The 17,346-nt window shown below is 39.3% G+C and overlaps 1 protein-coding gene across 3 annotated transcripts in view; it reads left to right on the top strand.

Moving 5' to 3' along the window:
- NKAIN2 (sodium/potassium transporting ATPase interacting 2) overlaps window positions 1-17,346 on the top strand; it is a 995,125-nt gene that overhangs the window by 966,253 nt on the left and 11,526 nt on the right. For all 3 annotated transcript variants that reach the window (XM_047102356.1, XM_047102358.1, XM_047102357.1), the window contains one exon: window positions 1,419-1,479. In XM_047102356.1, the coding sequence (XP_046958312.1) occupies window positions 1,419-1,479 (61 nt within the window). The remainder of the gene's footprint in view (window positions 1-1,418; window positions 1,480-17,346) is intronic.

Raw genomic sequence — 17,346 nt, 5'->3', positions numbered from 1 at the left:
TGATGTGTACTGGTTCAGATACTAAATCTGGGGGTGGGAGGAGTGGGGGTATACATCCCCTCTCACCCAGCATTTGAAAACAAAAGCCCTTGAAGAATATGTTGCAGGGATCTTCTTCCTCACCCATTCCTCCTCCAAGCGGGTCACTACTTCTATGCCAGGATAACCACTGTCTTATTCTATGCCAGTTTGCTTTGGAATAGAGCTAGAGTCTGCCAGAATATGCCTTTCTACCTCAAATCCAAATTATAGATTTTCTAAAGTCTCTGTTTTAACCGGACCCTTCTTTCTCTCCAGATAATACTGTGCTCATTAAATACCTATCAGCGTGCCCTCTGACTTAAAGTGTTCCACTCACATCTTCCAGAAAGATCACTGTCAGCTAATGAAAAACAATTTCATTTGGCTCCTCCCAGCACCTCCTTTTTGCCCTGTGACTTAGCTTCCTAATGGGAGACCACAGCCTTTCCTCATGTTCCTTTCCCCATGCCAAATATTATCATATACTCTCAGTTCTCAGCTAGATCAATGCTTTTCTGAAATATCATTGAGCATAATCTTCATCACTGTTCCATCCTTTCTGGAATCCCCCAAACAGAATTATGGGGAGGGGGGAAATTCCACTATTAGGAAATTATATTAGTTTTGCATACTTTTACCAGCATTCATAATTTCACTAAATAAATATTCTACTGATATGAAGGAATACAAAACCACTCAATCTGAGGGAATAGATATCAAAGAACTTTGAGGTGTTCCTTAACAATTTCAGTGAGCAAAGACTACTTTGACCATAGGGACCTTTTTGCAGTATGTTTCGGAAAGGATGATGTGATTTGTGCTATCCTGGATTCAGTGCATCACGACGTATCTTACCTACAGGCACCCACGCCATCGCTTTGTGTAACATGTCAACTTGCTTGTGCTTGGTGTGCCCTGGTTCCTGTTACAGGTCTAAATAAGTGTTTTTCTTCCATGCAACATGCCACTGAATCTTAATATTTTTTCCCTCAAAACATTTTTCTGTTAGTCGGTGAGAGTCCAATTTTAGAATCTAAGGCTCTTGGCTAATGAAAGTAAATTCGAAGTTGATTGGCACAAATGCAAATGTTATTCCTTTAATAAATGACCATAATTTTTTTCCCTGTACCTAAAATAACTTGTTTTAGATTGCCTGGCAATGAACAAATCTTGCACATAAATGCAGTTCAGAGAAAAAGAGAGCAATGCATTTATTTATAAGGAAAATAGATGTCACTTGAATCAAGAGTCCACACTGGAGTCAAGGTTCAGTATGAGAAACCATCATTTTGGAACACTGTCTCTAGTTATACACTGCCTGCCATTAAGCCACTACCCAGTGAGGTCCAGTACCATTGTCTTTGCTTCCTGTCTAAAGCATCTTTGTTTTGTTTCAGCTGGCAGGGTTCATCTACGCCTGTTATGTTGTGAAATGTATAACTGAAGAAGAGGACAGCTGTAAGTATTAAAGCTCTATTCTGTTTCTTTCAAGTTCAAAGCATCTCCTTCACTGCCTCCTACCTAGCCTTCTTACTTCTCAGACAGTATCCCCCAACACAACATTGGAACAAGGAATAAACCTTTTGTATCCATTGCGATAAAGTGTTTTTGTAAAAATATCCAACATATTGAAAAAATGGAGAAGCACCCATTTTGAAAACATTTCAAAAACATTCTTTAATTTTCCTAAATGCATTTTTAAAGATGTATTTCTCTTATAACAATTCTAGTAGAGAATAAAGAGGGGAAATTGAGGACAGGAATGATTTTTAAGTGTGGTTAATTTGACTGTTTTCTTTTTAGAAACCCTTATTAGGTATTAATGCCTAATCAGTTTCACCCAGGACTAAAAATCCCAATAATCAACAGTTTGGAATAGTTCCTAAACTTTTCAAGAACTGACTTCAGACTAATTTAAGAAATGTGTCTTCAGGAAACCAAATGCTCATATTTCCTTTTTGTTCCTACAATTTGATCCAAATGGCTATAACTCTCTGTCAGAGTCCCAGCATTGAGTCCTATTTGTAGCTCTAGAGTTTAGACCTGGTACCATCTTACAAGCCTGTAAGTGGCTTCACTGTGTTTTGCTCTTCTAAACATGGCAGATGGAAGGTTTCACTCCTTCCTTGCCCCTTAAGGATCTGAAATAGGAGGATTGGAAAAACATTCTATTCTCTTGGTACTATCATGAGTACTTGCCTATGCAGCTATATTTACTCTGAGGAAAAAATCAAAGTTGGGGATATTTTTTTTTCATTTCCAAAAATATTCATAATGGTTGGGATTTCAAGATGGAAAAGATGAGATCCACTGCTCTGTTACAGGATAATTTGAGGAAAATTCCAAAGAGAGATATGTGTTTCTTCTTCACTTTCCAATCAACCTTTTTCCTAATCTTGCCCCCCACCAAAGTCTTTCCTTCACACTGATACGAATGTGATTTTTCTAAAGTATATTTCTGATTACATCATGCTTTTTTCATAAACTACCTGCCAAATGATTTGCCATCACGCTATACAAAATAAAGTCCAGACTCCTTACTCTGTTATGACCATTTTTCTACTGACTCGTTCATGCTCACTTTTCTAATCTTCTCTGGAAATGCAGATACAATTCAGTCGTATTAGTCTGGCTGCTCTGTCCCCAGTATGGCAGGCTGTATATGCCATGGAGCTTTTTCATCTTTTGCCTGGGATCACCTTACTCTCACATCAGCTACTGAACAAATATCTATTCATCTTTCAATCTATTCATCACCCATGCTCAAGGGTGTCTTTCTCTGTGAAACCTTTCCTGGTCCCTTTCCTATTTCCCCACAAGATACACTCTATGGAATTTTATTATACTTACATGTTTAGATGTTGGTTTTTCACGACTAGATAGTGACTTACTAGAAAGGAGGAAGCAGTGTCAGGTCATTAATTTAGAGGAGACACTTTTTCAATCACAGTAATACATGGTAAAATCAGGAATATGTAGCACATAGTTTGTTATTCATTGTGTTAAAAGAAATAATGGTCCTTTCACTAAAAGAGCATTTGTATAACACTCCTCAGTAAATCAAGTGCTATATCATGCTTTGGAGATTTTAAGATTAGTAATACACAAGCTTTTACCTCTAGTAAGTCACCATCTAGTCATGAAAAACCAACATCTAAACATGTAAGTATAATAAAATTCCATAGAGTGTATCTTGTGGGGAAATAGGAAAGGGACCAGGAAAGGTTTCACAGAGAAAGACACCCTTGAGCATGGGTGATGAATAGATTGAAAGATGAATAGATATTTGTTCAGTAGCTGATGTGAGAGTAAGGTGATCCCAGGCAAAAGATGAAAAAGCTCCATGGCATATACAGCCTGCCATACTGGGGACAGAGCAGCCAGACTAATACGACTGAATTGTATCTGCATTTCCAGAGAAGATTAGAAAAGTGAGCATGAACGAGTCAGTAGAAAAATGGTCATAACAGAGTAAGGAGTCTGGACTTTATTTTGTATAGCGTGATGGCAAATCAATTGGCAGGTAGTTTATGAAAAAAGCATGATGTAATCAGAAATATACTTTAGAAAAATCACATTCGTATCAGTGTGAAGGAAAGACTGGTGGGGGGCAAGATTAGGAAAAAGGAGACTAGTTAGGACATCATGAAAATGAGATAGGAGATGATGAAGGTCTGGACATCTCTGTATTGGAGATGGAGAGGATAGATGTTAAAAAGAGACATGGAAAAAGGAAGTGATAAATGGGTGGTGGATGGGTACTATGTAAGAGAAGGCCTGATAGATACCTGGGTTTCTGGTGCAAGTGAATGGTTAAATGGAAATGTCATTTGAGGAAAGTAGAGTAGGAATGTAATAATTGGTTCCATTTAGACAGGTTGAAATTGGAGGTGCCTAATTAATGTACAAGAAAAGATACCTTGTAAGCACTTGTCTTATGCACAAAAGACTTATTCAAAGATTAGGAAGGGTGATAGATGTATAGATTTTAAAATACATGGACTTCACAACCTATGTGGAGTTGAAAGTGTGCGTTCATTCAAATATTATCATTCAGTGTCTTTGTGCCAAAACTTTGGTGAAGGGAAAGTCCAAATTTCATATGGGAATTGAGCTTTCCTTACACTATATATAATGTTTGATTTCATTTCACAATGATGTCAGTGCATTTTTATCTGCAGAAAATACTGTCACACCAAATCTCCTAGACAGATAATCAGTATCCATCTAGAAGAGTGCTTCCCAAAGGGGATCCCAGAAATGCTAGTTCCATAAAATATATTGCTCAGAAAAGATTCCAAAGCCAAGTAAGTTTGACACTAAAAATTTAGGATGCACATTTACATATTAACAACTCTGAGGATTTTCCAGTAGAGTGTGTTTGATTTTTCCTCTTCCATAGTTTTGTTTGAACCATACTATGTTGGGTGAAGCCAGATGCAAATCAAAGAGAAAAACTAGGGGTGCCTGGGTGGCTCAGTTGATTGAGTGTCCGACTTCGGCTCAGGTCATGATCTTGCATTCGTGGGTTTGAGCCCTGCATCGGGCTCTGTGCTGACAGTTCAGAACCTAGTGCCTGCTTCGGATTGGTGTCTCCCTCTCTCTCTCTCTGCCCCTCTCCTGCTTGTGGTCTGTTCCTCTCTGTCTCTCAAAAAATAAAATGTTAAAAAATTTAATAAAATAATAATAATAAGAGAAAAACTAGAGGGGTGCCTGGATGGCTCAGTTGTTTGAGCATCTGACTCTTGATGTCAGCTCAGGCCATGATCTCACAGTTCATGAGATCAAGCTCTGTATTGGGCTCTGCACTGACAGAATGGAATCTACCTGGGATTTTCTCTCTCTCCCTCTCTCTCTGCAACTCCCCCCCCCCACTCTATCTCTCTGTTTCTCTCAAAAATAAATGAAATTTTTTAAAAATTCTAAAAAGAGAGAGAAAAACTAGGAAGATTTCTGTAATTCTACTATGCTCTATTTCCCCAGGGAGAATACAGCACACCATACAAGGCCACTCAGAGGGGTCACAGGCCAGCGAGAGAGAGCAGAACTGTTGGCCGAGCACCTTTATTGTGGTTTCATTGGACAGGAATGGGCAAAGTAGGGTAAATGGGTTTAAGATTAGCTGGCTAAATTCGAACCCGTATTCACTGTGACTATTAGACAAAATGGCCTGGGAGTACCTAAAGTCTCCAGATGTTTTAGGTGAGCTAGGGTTTACTTGGGAACAGCCAGTAGTCATTTTGTAAAGAGATGTTAAAGCATTAATTTACAGAAATTAAAAGTATAGTTAATATCCCAAACATTTGAACACAAAATGCCTTTTCATAAGAAATCTTAATATCCCAGAGAATTAGAATTCTGAAGGACTCAGTTTAAGGAATTCCAACCTATATCAAGCTTTGGCCAAATTATGTAAATCCCAGCAGATATGAAGTCACAAATATCTTTGGGAAGGTCAGGTTTCTCTTTCAAGCATCTAATAATCTATTTTCAAAAGAAAGCTCCCCCAAATAGTGCTTATATCATTATGCATATTTTGACCATGACACCTTATCTGCCTTTCTTAATACAAATCACAAGCAGGCTTCTCATAAATAAGTTTTCCAATTTTAGTCTTTTTGTTCGGTGGGTTAGATATGAACAACTTGTTTATTTGTATGTCCACATAGACGGATGCTTACCTTAGACAATCATGGCACTACTAAAAATCCTGGAGAAGATGCTCATTTGGGCCAGTTCTGTGTCCAGTTAGGTTTATTTATTATGATCATTTAGACATGGGAGTAAATGATGAGTGTTGAGTACAATGCTTTGGATTGATATTTCCCTTGTATTATCCTTGCCTTCATCATCTGTCTGAATACTCACCTACAGACCCTGCCTAGAACACATGAATTCCAATGCTCACAAATAAAAAAGATCTGAAATTTCTGTCTAATTTCTGTCTAATTTCTCAGAAGGTAAGGCCTGAATTATGGGAGAAGTTTAATGTATAGGTAAACAGGGAAGGGATCTCGGAAAGTGTCTGTTCTTACCTGCTATAGGTCTGCAGTGAAGCATTCTGATAGCAATTTAGTAGCAGGAGGGTATGCTAGCCACATGCTTGCGAAAATAGGTAAGTTTTCATTCCTAAGAGACTCGGGAAGAACAGAGAAGAGTTTTAGTTCTGTAACTGTGCTGAAAATGGACAGTAGAGATAAGGGCCCAATTTTGGCAACTGGAAAATGAAGGTATTCTTGATGTCAATAAGAAGCTGGCCAGCTATATGCTCAGTTTTACTATTTCAAGCCCAAACAGCAAGTGTAGCCAGGGAGCTTCAACAGCAGAAGCCTGCAGGGAAACTATGGAAAGGGTTCAGTCTCTGTAAGCAAACTCTCCCACTTCACTACATAAAATAGCAATAAGTCATCACTGAACTAGAGACAGTTAGACTGTAGGCATACCAAATGCCTGAGATTTTTTCCCCTTATTTCTCCTTTTAAACAGTATCTCATTTACTTTTGTGAAGCCCAGCTAGATAGATAGATAGATAGATGATAGATAGATAGATAAAGATAGATAGATGGATATACTTTAATGCAAAGGTTTTTTTTTTTTTTTTTCCAATGAGAAAGTCTGGACCTTGAAGTTTACGTCTCTGACCCTTTAGTTGTCTAAGCCAGAGGCGCAGGCTGACAGGCTAGCTGGCTGTGCAAACTCGCAGGACACCACTGCCATCTGCTGTGCTGAATAGGAGGTGACAGCAGCCCTGGGAGCAGAGTCGCTTCCACGGAGCAGCAGGAAGATGGGGACACTCCCGCCCCCATGTCGTGGTCACCTAGGGCCACAATCACAAAATACCACATCCTGCATGGCTTAACCAACAGACATATACTTTCTCATGGTCCCAGAGGCTAGAAGTCCAAGATCAAAGTACTGGCAGGTTTGGTTTCAACCGAAACCTCTCCCTTTGCTTGCAGACAGCTGACTTCTCACTTTGCCCTCTGTGTACAGTCTTGCCCCCGGCGTCTCTTCCTTTTCTTAAAAGGACACCAGTCCTGTTGGATTAGGGCCCCATCCTTATGACTTCATTTAAAATTAATTGCCTCTTTAAAGGCCCTCCTCCAAATACAATCATATTAGAGGTTAGGCCTTTACCATATAAATTTGGGGGGAATTTCTTTTGGTAAAGTTTTATATCCAAATCCACACATGCCCCTCTTCTACCTGCCATGTGCGCACACGCCATGTGGCTCCTGGACGTTTGACAACCTCTATGGGGCATAGATTGGGGCGAGCAGTGGCTCACTGGCCCGTCTCTCCAGGCTGTAACACTTCCCAGTGTCCTGGCTCCATGCTCTCTAAGGAGTTCCTGGGCAGTGCCTTCTGCTGTGGTGGGGGGTGATCTGCCCTCAGATGAGTAGCTCCTCCCCAGGAAAAAAGCGGGGGGCCTGCTCCAGCGGGTGTGCCTTGACATGTGAACCCTATTCAAGGGAGGCAACCATTGCAATGCACTTTTATGTATTTGTTCATGAAAAGGCAGTGCTATTTCTTCGGAGGAAAGGCTTTCTCCAGGAAAGCAGGCGACCCTTGCTGAGCCGTCTTTGTGGCAAGGCTCTTTCCTGTGTCATCTGTTGCCAGCCATGCTGAGTTTTCCTTATGACCTCCGCTCCTTTCTATTCTCCTCTACTTGTTCTCTTTTACAAAGTTCTGTGAAAGAGATGAAACATTCCGAGATTCTCGGCCTGGCGTGCCTTTTATTATATATGTAGCTCTTCTCTCACTTAATGCTGAGATCTTCTGCACCACAGATGGATGTCCACTTTCAGTGATAGAACGAAAAACTTCTCTCTCTGCCTCATTAGCGCTGTTCGAGGTGACAATTGAAAGGAAGACACGCAGCCATGGAAAATATCACTAACCCAGAACAGATAATAATCACATGATTTCTCAATTTGTATTATGTTTTCTTATAAACTTTGTAGTTAATAGTTAAACTAAAACTAAACACTGGTCCTCTAGAAGATGGATCCATGTTTCTAAGTAATCATATCTTTTCTAAAGGGGATTTGTATTTTTGCAAGTATTATTAAATATTCACATCACCTCGGGAACAATACAGAATATCATCCAAACATAATACCCTAAAGGGACTTATTTTGAAAAAAAATTGAAAAATGAATTCTAGATGTTTAAACTTATAGACACACACAAGCACAACCCCACCAACCAAGCAGAAATGCATAAAAACCTGTCCTGAATTCTCTAAATTCAAGTGGCCTTGGGATAAAAGTCACAATCGATTTATAGAAACGTTCATTTGAAAAGCAAACCACAGGAAATTATTCACTTCTCTGAGGCTAATAATTTTCTGTTATTTTTGTTTGATTTTTCTTCTAAAGGCTGCTGGCCTACACTTCTGTGTATTGAACTCTATTCTATATGTTTTGATCATTTTTCCAGTTTGTCAGGATCATTGAGTTTGAATTCTTTGAACACAATCACACACACTCCCACTTTTGGCTGCAGGTGGCAGCAGGGAGAAACACTTCCCCTTTAAAAAACATTTGTTTCTCCCTGTTTATAAAGAAATGTAAGTTTACTGCAGAATGTATAGAAAACACAAACAACAAAAAAAAGAAAATTAGAATGACCCCACGATTCTGAATTATGTTTCTCAGTTAACATTTCTGCATATCATATGGCTCCTAGTCTTTCTTTCTCCTTCCTCCTCTCCTTCCCTTCCTTCCTTCCTTCCTTCTTTCCTCCCTCCCTCCTTATTTTCTATCTATCTATCTATCTATCTACCCATCTACCCATCTGCCCATCTATGTATCCACCATTTTTTCCATCTGGTTGTTAGGGTCATACTACACATAAGTTGGTAATCTAAGCTTTCTTTCTTGTTATTATAAATAACTCTTCAAACATAACCTAAGGGGCAGGCAATTAGCAGTTCAAAATAGGTGCCAAGTTCTCAGGCATCACGTTGACAGAGTTATGAGAATGCTGTATCTGTTTTACTTTTAGAGTATCACACAAAAGCAATCAAATGAAATAATAAAATACTGTTAACATGGTATTGCTTTATCATCTCCTTATAACATTTGTTTTGTGATTTTTCAAGGTGACTTAGTGAAATAATCTTGTCCACATCTACTAGCCTTACATAAAACCCAAACTTGCCATTCATTTCCCCTTCTCTGAACAGAATTACATATTAAAGCCCAGAGCCCCAGATTTTGAATGCTACTAATCTCTAGTTATGCTTTACAGAATCGTAGTGAGGCCAGGGTAAGAGATGTCTGTCACCTTGCTTCTTCCTCAACTCACCCAAAACACAGGAGCTCTACCTTTATTTAATTTTACAACTTCTGATTCTGCTTAAGATTTCTTTTGGATTAGGAATACAGCAGGCTTGAAAATGATGGAAAACTACTGTCTACGGCTCCATTTCAACAGCTTAATTTTGTAGACCCATAAAGATTAAATGACTTGTCCAAGGTCACTGAGCTTATTCTTGAACTTCTGACACCAATACAGCACATATTGACTCTTTCAGGATAAGAGAGTATTAGCCATTGCCCTCAGGGACCACACCTGTCTTGACCACTGCTGTATGCTCAGCATCTAGCAATCCCCAACCTGGAGCAGGACTCAGTAATTATCTGGGAAATAAATGAATGAATCAATCAGCTCTCCACAAACATTTCTTAGACCATTTGGAAACTAGTAAGGGTATGTTGCATCTTTTTAGACCCCAGTTTATTGTAAGTAAATGGGTAATCAGTTATAATAAAGCACTTTTGTCATTTTCTAAGCAAATGGCAGAAAAGAGTGGGGCGGAGACATGCTGCCATATATAAAAATAAAAGATTGAATAAATGATCAGCACCTGAAATGAATGCCTGCATAGACATATGCCTCCTGTCAATCACATGCAAGTTTCTATCAGAGGCAACAGCATTCCCTAACAGTGAAATACAGTTTTTACATTGTCTTGCTCATTAGTTAGTAGTGGTCTCTTTTTCAGACTACTATTAAATTACTCCCTCTCGTGGTCATTGAAGGGAAAATATATGAGCTTTATTTTTAAATTTTTAAATTATTTTTAAAATTGGATATTCAGGTGAAAGTTGAATCTGATTCCTCAACAGTCACTTCTTATTTTCTATTTTTTTCACAATGTCTCTCCCATTGTACTATACTGCTTTCCACTCATGCACACACATACATACACACACTCACATCCACACACTCTCATACACACCTACACACACTATAATCATCTTTAAATACATTTCATGTTCCCAAGTCAAAAATATGGGGGGAAGGAAATTTATTGATCCCCTACCCTCTGTTGATTCAGAACAATCAGGACCTTGTTTCTAAAGAATAGTGGTAAGGTGACAATATTCAGTCCAGCAAAAAGGATGACAACTTACTGGGGTGTAGTAAAGGATGTATTTTATGCAGAAAATATTTCTGGCTGGGAGAACTGAAGCTTTCTCATACTCTTCAGGTTGTTTTAATCAGCCTCAATAGAAAAGAAAGCCAGGGAGTGTAAGTGGAAGGGAAAGTGGTGACATTTACAGAAATGATTAAAAGAAAAATCTTCCATTTTGATTATTCTGCTTCATCTTCCAATTCTGCAGTACACAGGCCACCTGTAATGGGTATTCCATACTTCTTCCTCACCATCTCTCTGTACTCGCATTGATAATGACATGACAAAGAAGGCAGCTAAGTGGCAGGAAAAAAGCATGCTTTTAGCACCACGGTGTAGATAGACACGCTCACAAAATAAAGTTCCTGGGATCCCACAGTCCCATCTCGAAAGAACAAATGAGAACAAGACAAAGAGCCCGCATAGGAAACTAAGCTCTAAGAGCCCTCCAAAGCTGAGGCGTGCTGGGAAAGTAGGCTCCACATTCAAAGTTCGTCTTTTGATAAATGATGCTGGCAGGTGCCCACTTCAGTATGTCCAGTTGTGTTTTAGTTTTGGAAGTGGCTTCTAATAGAGACAGAAGGCTGGGCTTAGCTATCTCCTTCTTAACAGCAGGAGGATAAAAATCTCCGCACCTCTGAGGATGGCCACCAGGTATGCAGAACGAAAACATCTGAGCAGAGCAGCCTTATGCATAGCATAGCGTCTGAAAGAGCGCCTTGTCAATAAGGGAACAGAGGGCGAACTCTCAATCCTGCGTGACATTTAAATGAGGCTGCTCTAGCTGCAGAGACTCAGGGAGACCTCTGCTAGGATTGGTTGGCATTGTGTGACAGGGAGTGAAGGAGAAACAAACTTAAAGCTCACAGGAGGTGAGGTTTGTTTAAATAATAGAAAGTAATTAGATTGAAGACAAAAATCAGTGATGGCATTTTATAATTACAATTAATTTAAAGGTTAATTTCCTTTGGTGCTAAAATCTTATTTAAAACATTTACCAGGAAAGGAAATTAGGAAGTTGCTATCAAGAGGCATAGAGAGCTTCTGGGAATCCATGCCTATTATCACTTGAAAATTAGGTTAGGCCCAAAGTGGGAATTTCAATTCATTTTTGTGTATAATAGATGGTGGTCAGGCTCAGAGTCGGTGGAGTTGGCTGGGGCAGGCAGTGCAAGATTTGCATTTTTTGTTTGTTTGTTTATGGGATTAATTGCAAATGTTTCCAACAAAGGAGCCTAGTTTATACATGAACAATCCTGACACAAAAAGAAAATTGGATATGGATTGCTGCCTTTGTAACTAATGAAGTTGATGTTAAGGAATTCCCAAGAGCAGAAAAGCAAAGGGAAGCACATAGTAACATCCATACACTTTCCTCACTGAAGTGAATTGAATGAGGGGACAGTGTTTCTTTTGGGCCCAAACCTGCCGATCCTATTCCCCTCTTCCAGGTCCCACATTTTTTTCTATCCCCCTGTTTTCCAGTTGAGAATCGCCATGACTCAGGTTCCAAATGCTGTGTGTGTGTAAATAGGTAACTATAAAATACATATACTACATATACTCTAGAGTATATACATATACTACTCAACAGCTCATCTTCCTGGAAACTTGCCTAGCAAAATCAATGCATAATATGGTAGTAACAGTCGGAGAGAAATAACTCCTTTGCGCTAATTTTTCCCATTCACTATGCCTGTGCAGACTTGCTCATTTTAAATATTTTATTGCTACCATTGATATGTAAACCAATCCCAGAAATATGGAAGTGTGCAGAATCCTAGAGCTATGAGCAATATTAACAATCACCTACTTTAATCCCCTCTTTTGACAGTTGAGGAAAGAGACACTTGAATTGACTCGCTCTAAAGTGAAATAGTCATTTAGAGGCAGAACTGGGAATAGAACGTAAATCTCCAGATTTAAATATACTTTCCACACCACTTCACTGCAATAATCAAGATAGATCCTTTCAACACGTATTTATGGAGTAACCACTCTATGATGGGTTCGTGTGTCCATCGCTAGGGATGAGACAGGGAACCAAGCAGATACAGCCTTTGCCTTCATGGCGCATAGAGCCCAGGATGCAGTTCCCATGAAGAACTACAGTCACTTGTCATGAGAATTCAGGCAAGGGTGGGAGAGGTGTGGTAGTGGAATGCCCCCCCAGGGGTGCATCGTCCAGGTGAGAAGACTAGAAAATTATTCCTTGAGGAAATGACATTGCAGCAGAAATCGAAAGGATATATCAGAGGGATATGTAGAATTTAATAAAAACAGGTGTGCCTTGGTGAAACAGAACTACTTTTCCAGTCCATATCGACCAAATGTACACTGTAATTCACACAGGAATAATCTTAAGTGTTTTTAAGGAGCTCAATATACCAAATCTAGTTTCAGCTTTCGCAAATATCAATAAAAATGTTAGAATAACCACTGAACATTCTCTTTACTGAAACTGCTACTATCATTCTAAACAGATGATTAATTTAGACTCAAGAGTTTGATGATTTTCCTTTCTGGAGGATGCAAAATGATGCAAAGATTATGTTAGCGAGGATTATAAGGCAAGGAATGCATGTGGACTTTTTTAAATTTTCTTAAATATGCACAAAAACATAAATGTGCCCACACCCTAATTAAAAGCACTGCATTTAAATGGACTCTGCATTCTAAGTATATGCTGGATGTCACCTGAGAAGACATGCCCAATCATGTCTAACTAGCTCACCTATGGCTCATAATAACTGCTCTCTCCAATTTCAACTGAAAGGCATGTCATATCTCATTGAAAGCATGCTAACAGGGAAGAAAGAAACAAAGACAGGTAAATCTGATTCATCCAAATGGCATGGCACAAAGTGAGCCCAGGCACCTTGAAGGTGAAGTTTGCTTAGTGATCTCATCCCATTCTGTATGCTCCTCCACATCTATTGAAATTATTAAAGATGCCTGGATACATAATTGTCTGACTCTAGCTTTACAATTTCTTGACCTTCTCAGCACTTGCCACCCTCATTACCACTCACTTCATCTACCCCTTAATTTCCTTCATCAAAGAGGCTAATTTGGATCACCTTCACTGTGGAGAAAGGAAATTTCTCCAAAATCACAAATTTAAAGTTCTCGGCCTGACTATAAACTCCTGGGTTTTTTCCCCCTACCTGTTCCCCTGCCTCCCTCCCAGAAAAACTTATTTTCATCTTCAGTTAGGAACTTCCCTCTATGGGAACATTTGTTTTTCTCATTCTTCGGATCTTTCTACTTCTCATCTCTGTGCAGGATTACTCGTGGCAGTGATGCCCCCACCGGCCCCCTATCTCTTACCTGGCCTGTATTTGCATCACACTTGGATTTTCAACAACCACGCGTGATGAGGCTCAGGTTCACTTTCTCCACTTCTAATCCTGGGTCACTGCCCATGGCTGGAGAAGGTCCCTAACCATGGCTGGATGCTCTCTCCTGCTCAACGACACCCCCACTCCTTACCACTGACTTCCCTCGGGATCTGCTCCAAACCCAGGCGTGGGTTCTGAACCTAAGCCTAGTACTCAAACCATGAAAATTAAAGTTATAAAACATGAAACCCGTCCATTTTTCTCCTAGAACCTGAAAAATTTTCTACACTGGCAAGTATCCTTTTGTCTCCTTGCAACCCTGCTCAAATCTGAGGCACACACAGTCAAAGCTTCTCCTCTCTAGAGTAATCTTTCCACCAACCATTGAGCTCATGCCCTCTGCCCAATCCAGAAGGAGAAGCTGTCAGTGTCTTCATTGTGGCACACTCCATTGAACAGTCCCTTTTGCCTGCATATAGGCTGAAGCCTCAGAGACCACAAACAAGACTGGTCCCAGCCTCTCTCTGTCCTTTTACAGAATATATGAGGTGACTTCCAAAAAATATTTGAAATATGAAAATGCAGTTCTATGTAGTTTTTTTTAAGTAAAAAATACCCCCCCTTTTTTTTCTATACTAGTCATACAGGCTTTTCCTGTTGTTTGTCAGACCACCAAAGGAATGCACGGCTGAAGGGTTTCCATAGACTGTCCTCAGCTGTCCTCAGCTTCTGCTGATGACTCAGTACCTGTGTCATCCCACACAATACTCTTGTAAATTCTAATACAGAGTGCTCATCCCCTCCACGAAGAACCCAAATATGCATTTAAAGCATAATTCAAATTGTTCTCTTTGTATAAATCCCTTCCAAAAAGAGATGAGATCCCAAATCTATCCATGGTGTATCTTTATTATACATATGCCAAGTGCTGCATTTGAGACTTGACTCTCTCAATAACCCTATGAAGTTGGAATCGCTTCATTATTTCCAAGTTAGGGGGGAAGAAAATAAGGCTCAGAGCAATTGTGACCTGCTTGTGGGCATGATGCTGGTAGGTCTTCTGAGCCCTCCATCTTTACACTACTTTCCTACTTCCTTGTGATGTACAATATTAGGAGACTGTCTGATAGCAAGATCCTGGCATCAGCAGAAAACCAGCATGTGTTTCTTCAAATCCCCCCTACGGTTCTGCCTTCACTGCAGATGTAGGCAAGAGCTAAAAGACAGAATAATTTGTCAAGTGGGACTCATATTTTATTTTTTTATTAAGTGTTTAAAACCAAAAGCTTCAAGTGGTTACTCAAACTATTTCTAACTAAAGAAATATTTCTTCTGCTATGACCACATTGTGGTGATTGCTTTTCATGTTCATTCTTTAGCATATGTAAATGTGTTACCAAGTATAAAATATGGAGGATCTGGTTCTAATGCAACTAAAAGAGAAATGTGAAAATAGGACCGTAAGAAAATACATTTGCTGGACAAGGTTAGGAAATGCCACATCTGCAGTGATTTAGCTAATAAGTCTCATTGCATTCAGTGTGTGCTTTGTCTGTCGGAAGCTCTCTGGGCTGTAACGGTTACTTCAGTGACCTTTAAGGCAACAACAAGGTGAGGTAACCCTACAAAGGGTTGTGTTTCCCTCATCAGGAAATAAAAACAGTAGCTCAGAGTCCACTCAGGGATTTTATCCCAGACCAAACACCTTAAGCTCACACAGTAAGCTGAATTGCTGCCCCCAAGGAAGTCTGTGTGGGTGGGAGGTGGTTCTTTTGGATTTGGCCTATGACTGGTTATGCTCTAAATTTCCTTTGTGCAACTGGAGACAAGTACCCTTTAAATTCTCACCTGCAGAGAAAATGGATATACACTCTATTTTCATAGCCCACACAAATTATTTAATGTCTTTCAATGAGTTCTTCTAAATATTCAGGCTGAGCTTTCTATGATCTGCCTTTTAAAATTTCTCCTCATGGTCTTTTCCAGCTCTGTCTCCAAAAGGGAGTATGTTGACTAGGGGCTTTGTCATTAACGACCAAGGTACAATTTTATATTACAATACCTCACTGCCAACATGCATTTTAAAAAGGCAATTTTAGGTTTACTGAACTCAGTGTTGCTGATTAAGAGGTTTAAATAAATGGGAAGTTCACACTGGGGAATATATTTTAGCAAAGAATATTTATTCAAAAAGCATTTCTCACTTACTTGGTAATTTCTAAATTCCGCTATTATTAATGTTATTAAATCGTAGTTATTAAACTGATATGGCTCTTTACTAATTTAAAATAATGGGCCTCGCCATGTCTCCATAGGTCAGTAGAATAAATATACCCATTTTTTCAGATAGGAAAAAATAAGGCAAAGAGAAAATGTAACAATTGCAAAAAAAATGATAACTTTCCAGAGCTATCTTCAGAAGACCAAAAGCAAATCCCTCCGATGAGGCACTGATTAAGCAAGCACATTTTTTATTTTATTTTGTCACCTTCTGCCCCACTGTCTACCTTTGTTATTCTCAGAAAGAGAATAATGTTTTCCTACCAGTAATCAACATTTGCAACCTTTGATAGCCTTCATCGATGAATGACTCTCTCACCAGTCACTTTGATGCTAAGGCATGTCTTAGCCTCTTTGCCTCTACTCCTCTAGGCCAAAGGGACTACAGTGGTGGCTTCTTCCCATTGGTATTCAAAAAAGTTTCTTTTATCTCATAGGACCAAGTATTATAGATCTTCTATAAAAGGTCTTCTCTTTATTATAATTGAAGGCCTTAAGGAAGAAAGAGTAAAAAGAGTTGAATTTCACTTAAGAATTTTACCAACATCTTCCATGCTCCAATGATTGTCTTGTTTTTCCTTACAGCCTAGCAGGTCTATAGAGATCATCCCATAAGGACAGTCTTCCATGCACCAAGACACTGTTCTGGGTTCTGGGTTACTGTAGTGAACAGTAGTAAACAGTAAATTTCATGCATCTTACATTAGAGCAAGGGACTCAACAAAGAAACAAGTAGATTACAATATGTCAGGTGGAGAAGAAACACAATAAAGTTGAGTGAGGGGAAGCTAATCTCTGAAATCCCAGCAAATCTCCAACTTGCCTTGCACCAGCTAGAGTTACATTTCTCTTTTTGCATGGATTTCCTGGTCCCTGACACTTGTACCTTACATGCTGTATTTCCAAATGAAGCCAAGCACCAACTCCTTCCTGACATTCTTTTCTGTTATAGGCAACAGCATTCTCCTAGTCAACAAATTTCTGAGTTGACTTTGACTCTTGCCTCTTCCTCTCCTTCCCCCATGTGCAAAAACTTGGCAGGTCACATATTCTCTACCTCTTTCTCCATTATCTTGAACTCATTGTCATCTTTTTTTTCTCATTCTCCGAATTCTATTTCAGCCCTTCAGTAATTTCCGTTTTTCATATTTTCTGGTAAGTGTTGAAATAACAGACAAAATGCCAAGTGGCTAAAAAGACAACATGCCTCTTTCCTTTGAAAAACACCATAATCAGAGTTATACAAGAGGAGGCTGAGACTATAAATAGTTTTCAAAA

The sequence above is a fragment of the Lynx rufus genome, unplaced genomic scaffold (genome assembly GCF_022079265.1).
Source record: "Lynx rufus isolate CCGP_SWC_20201006 ecotype Redwood Valley unplaced genomic scaffold, mLynRuf1.p SCAF_6, whole genome shotgun sequence".
Lineage (NCBI taxonomy): Eukaryota > Metazoa > Chordata > Mammalia > Carnivora > Felidae > Lynx > Lynx rufus.
This window is presented reverse-complemented; position numbering and strand designations above follow the sequence as displayed.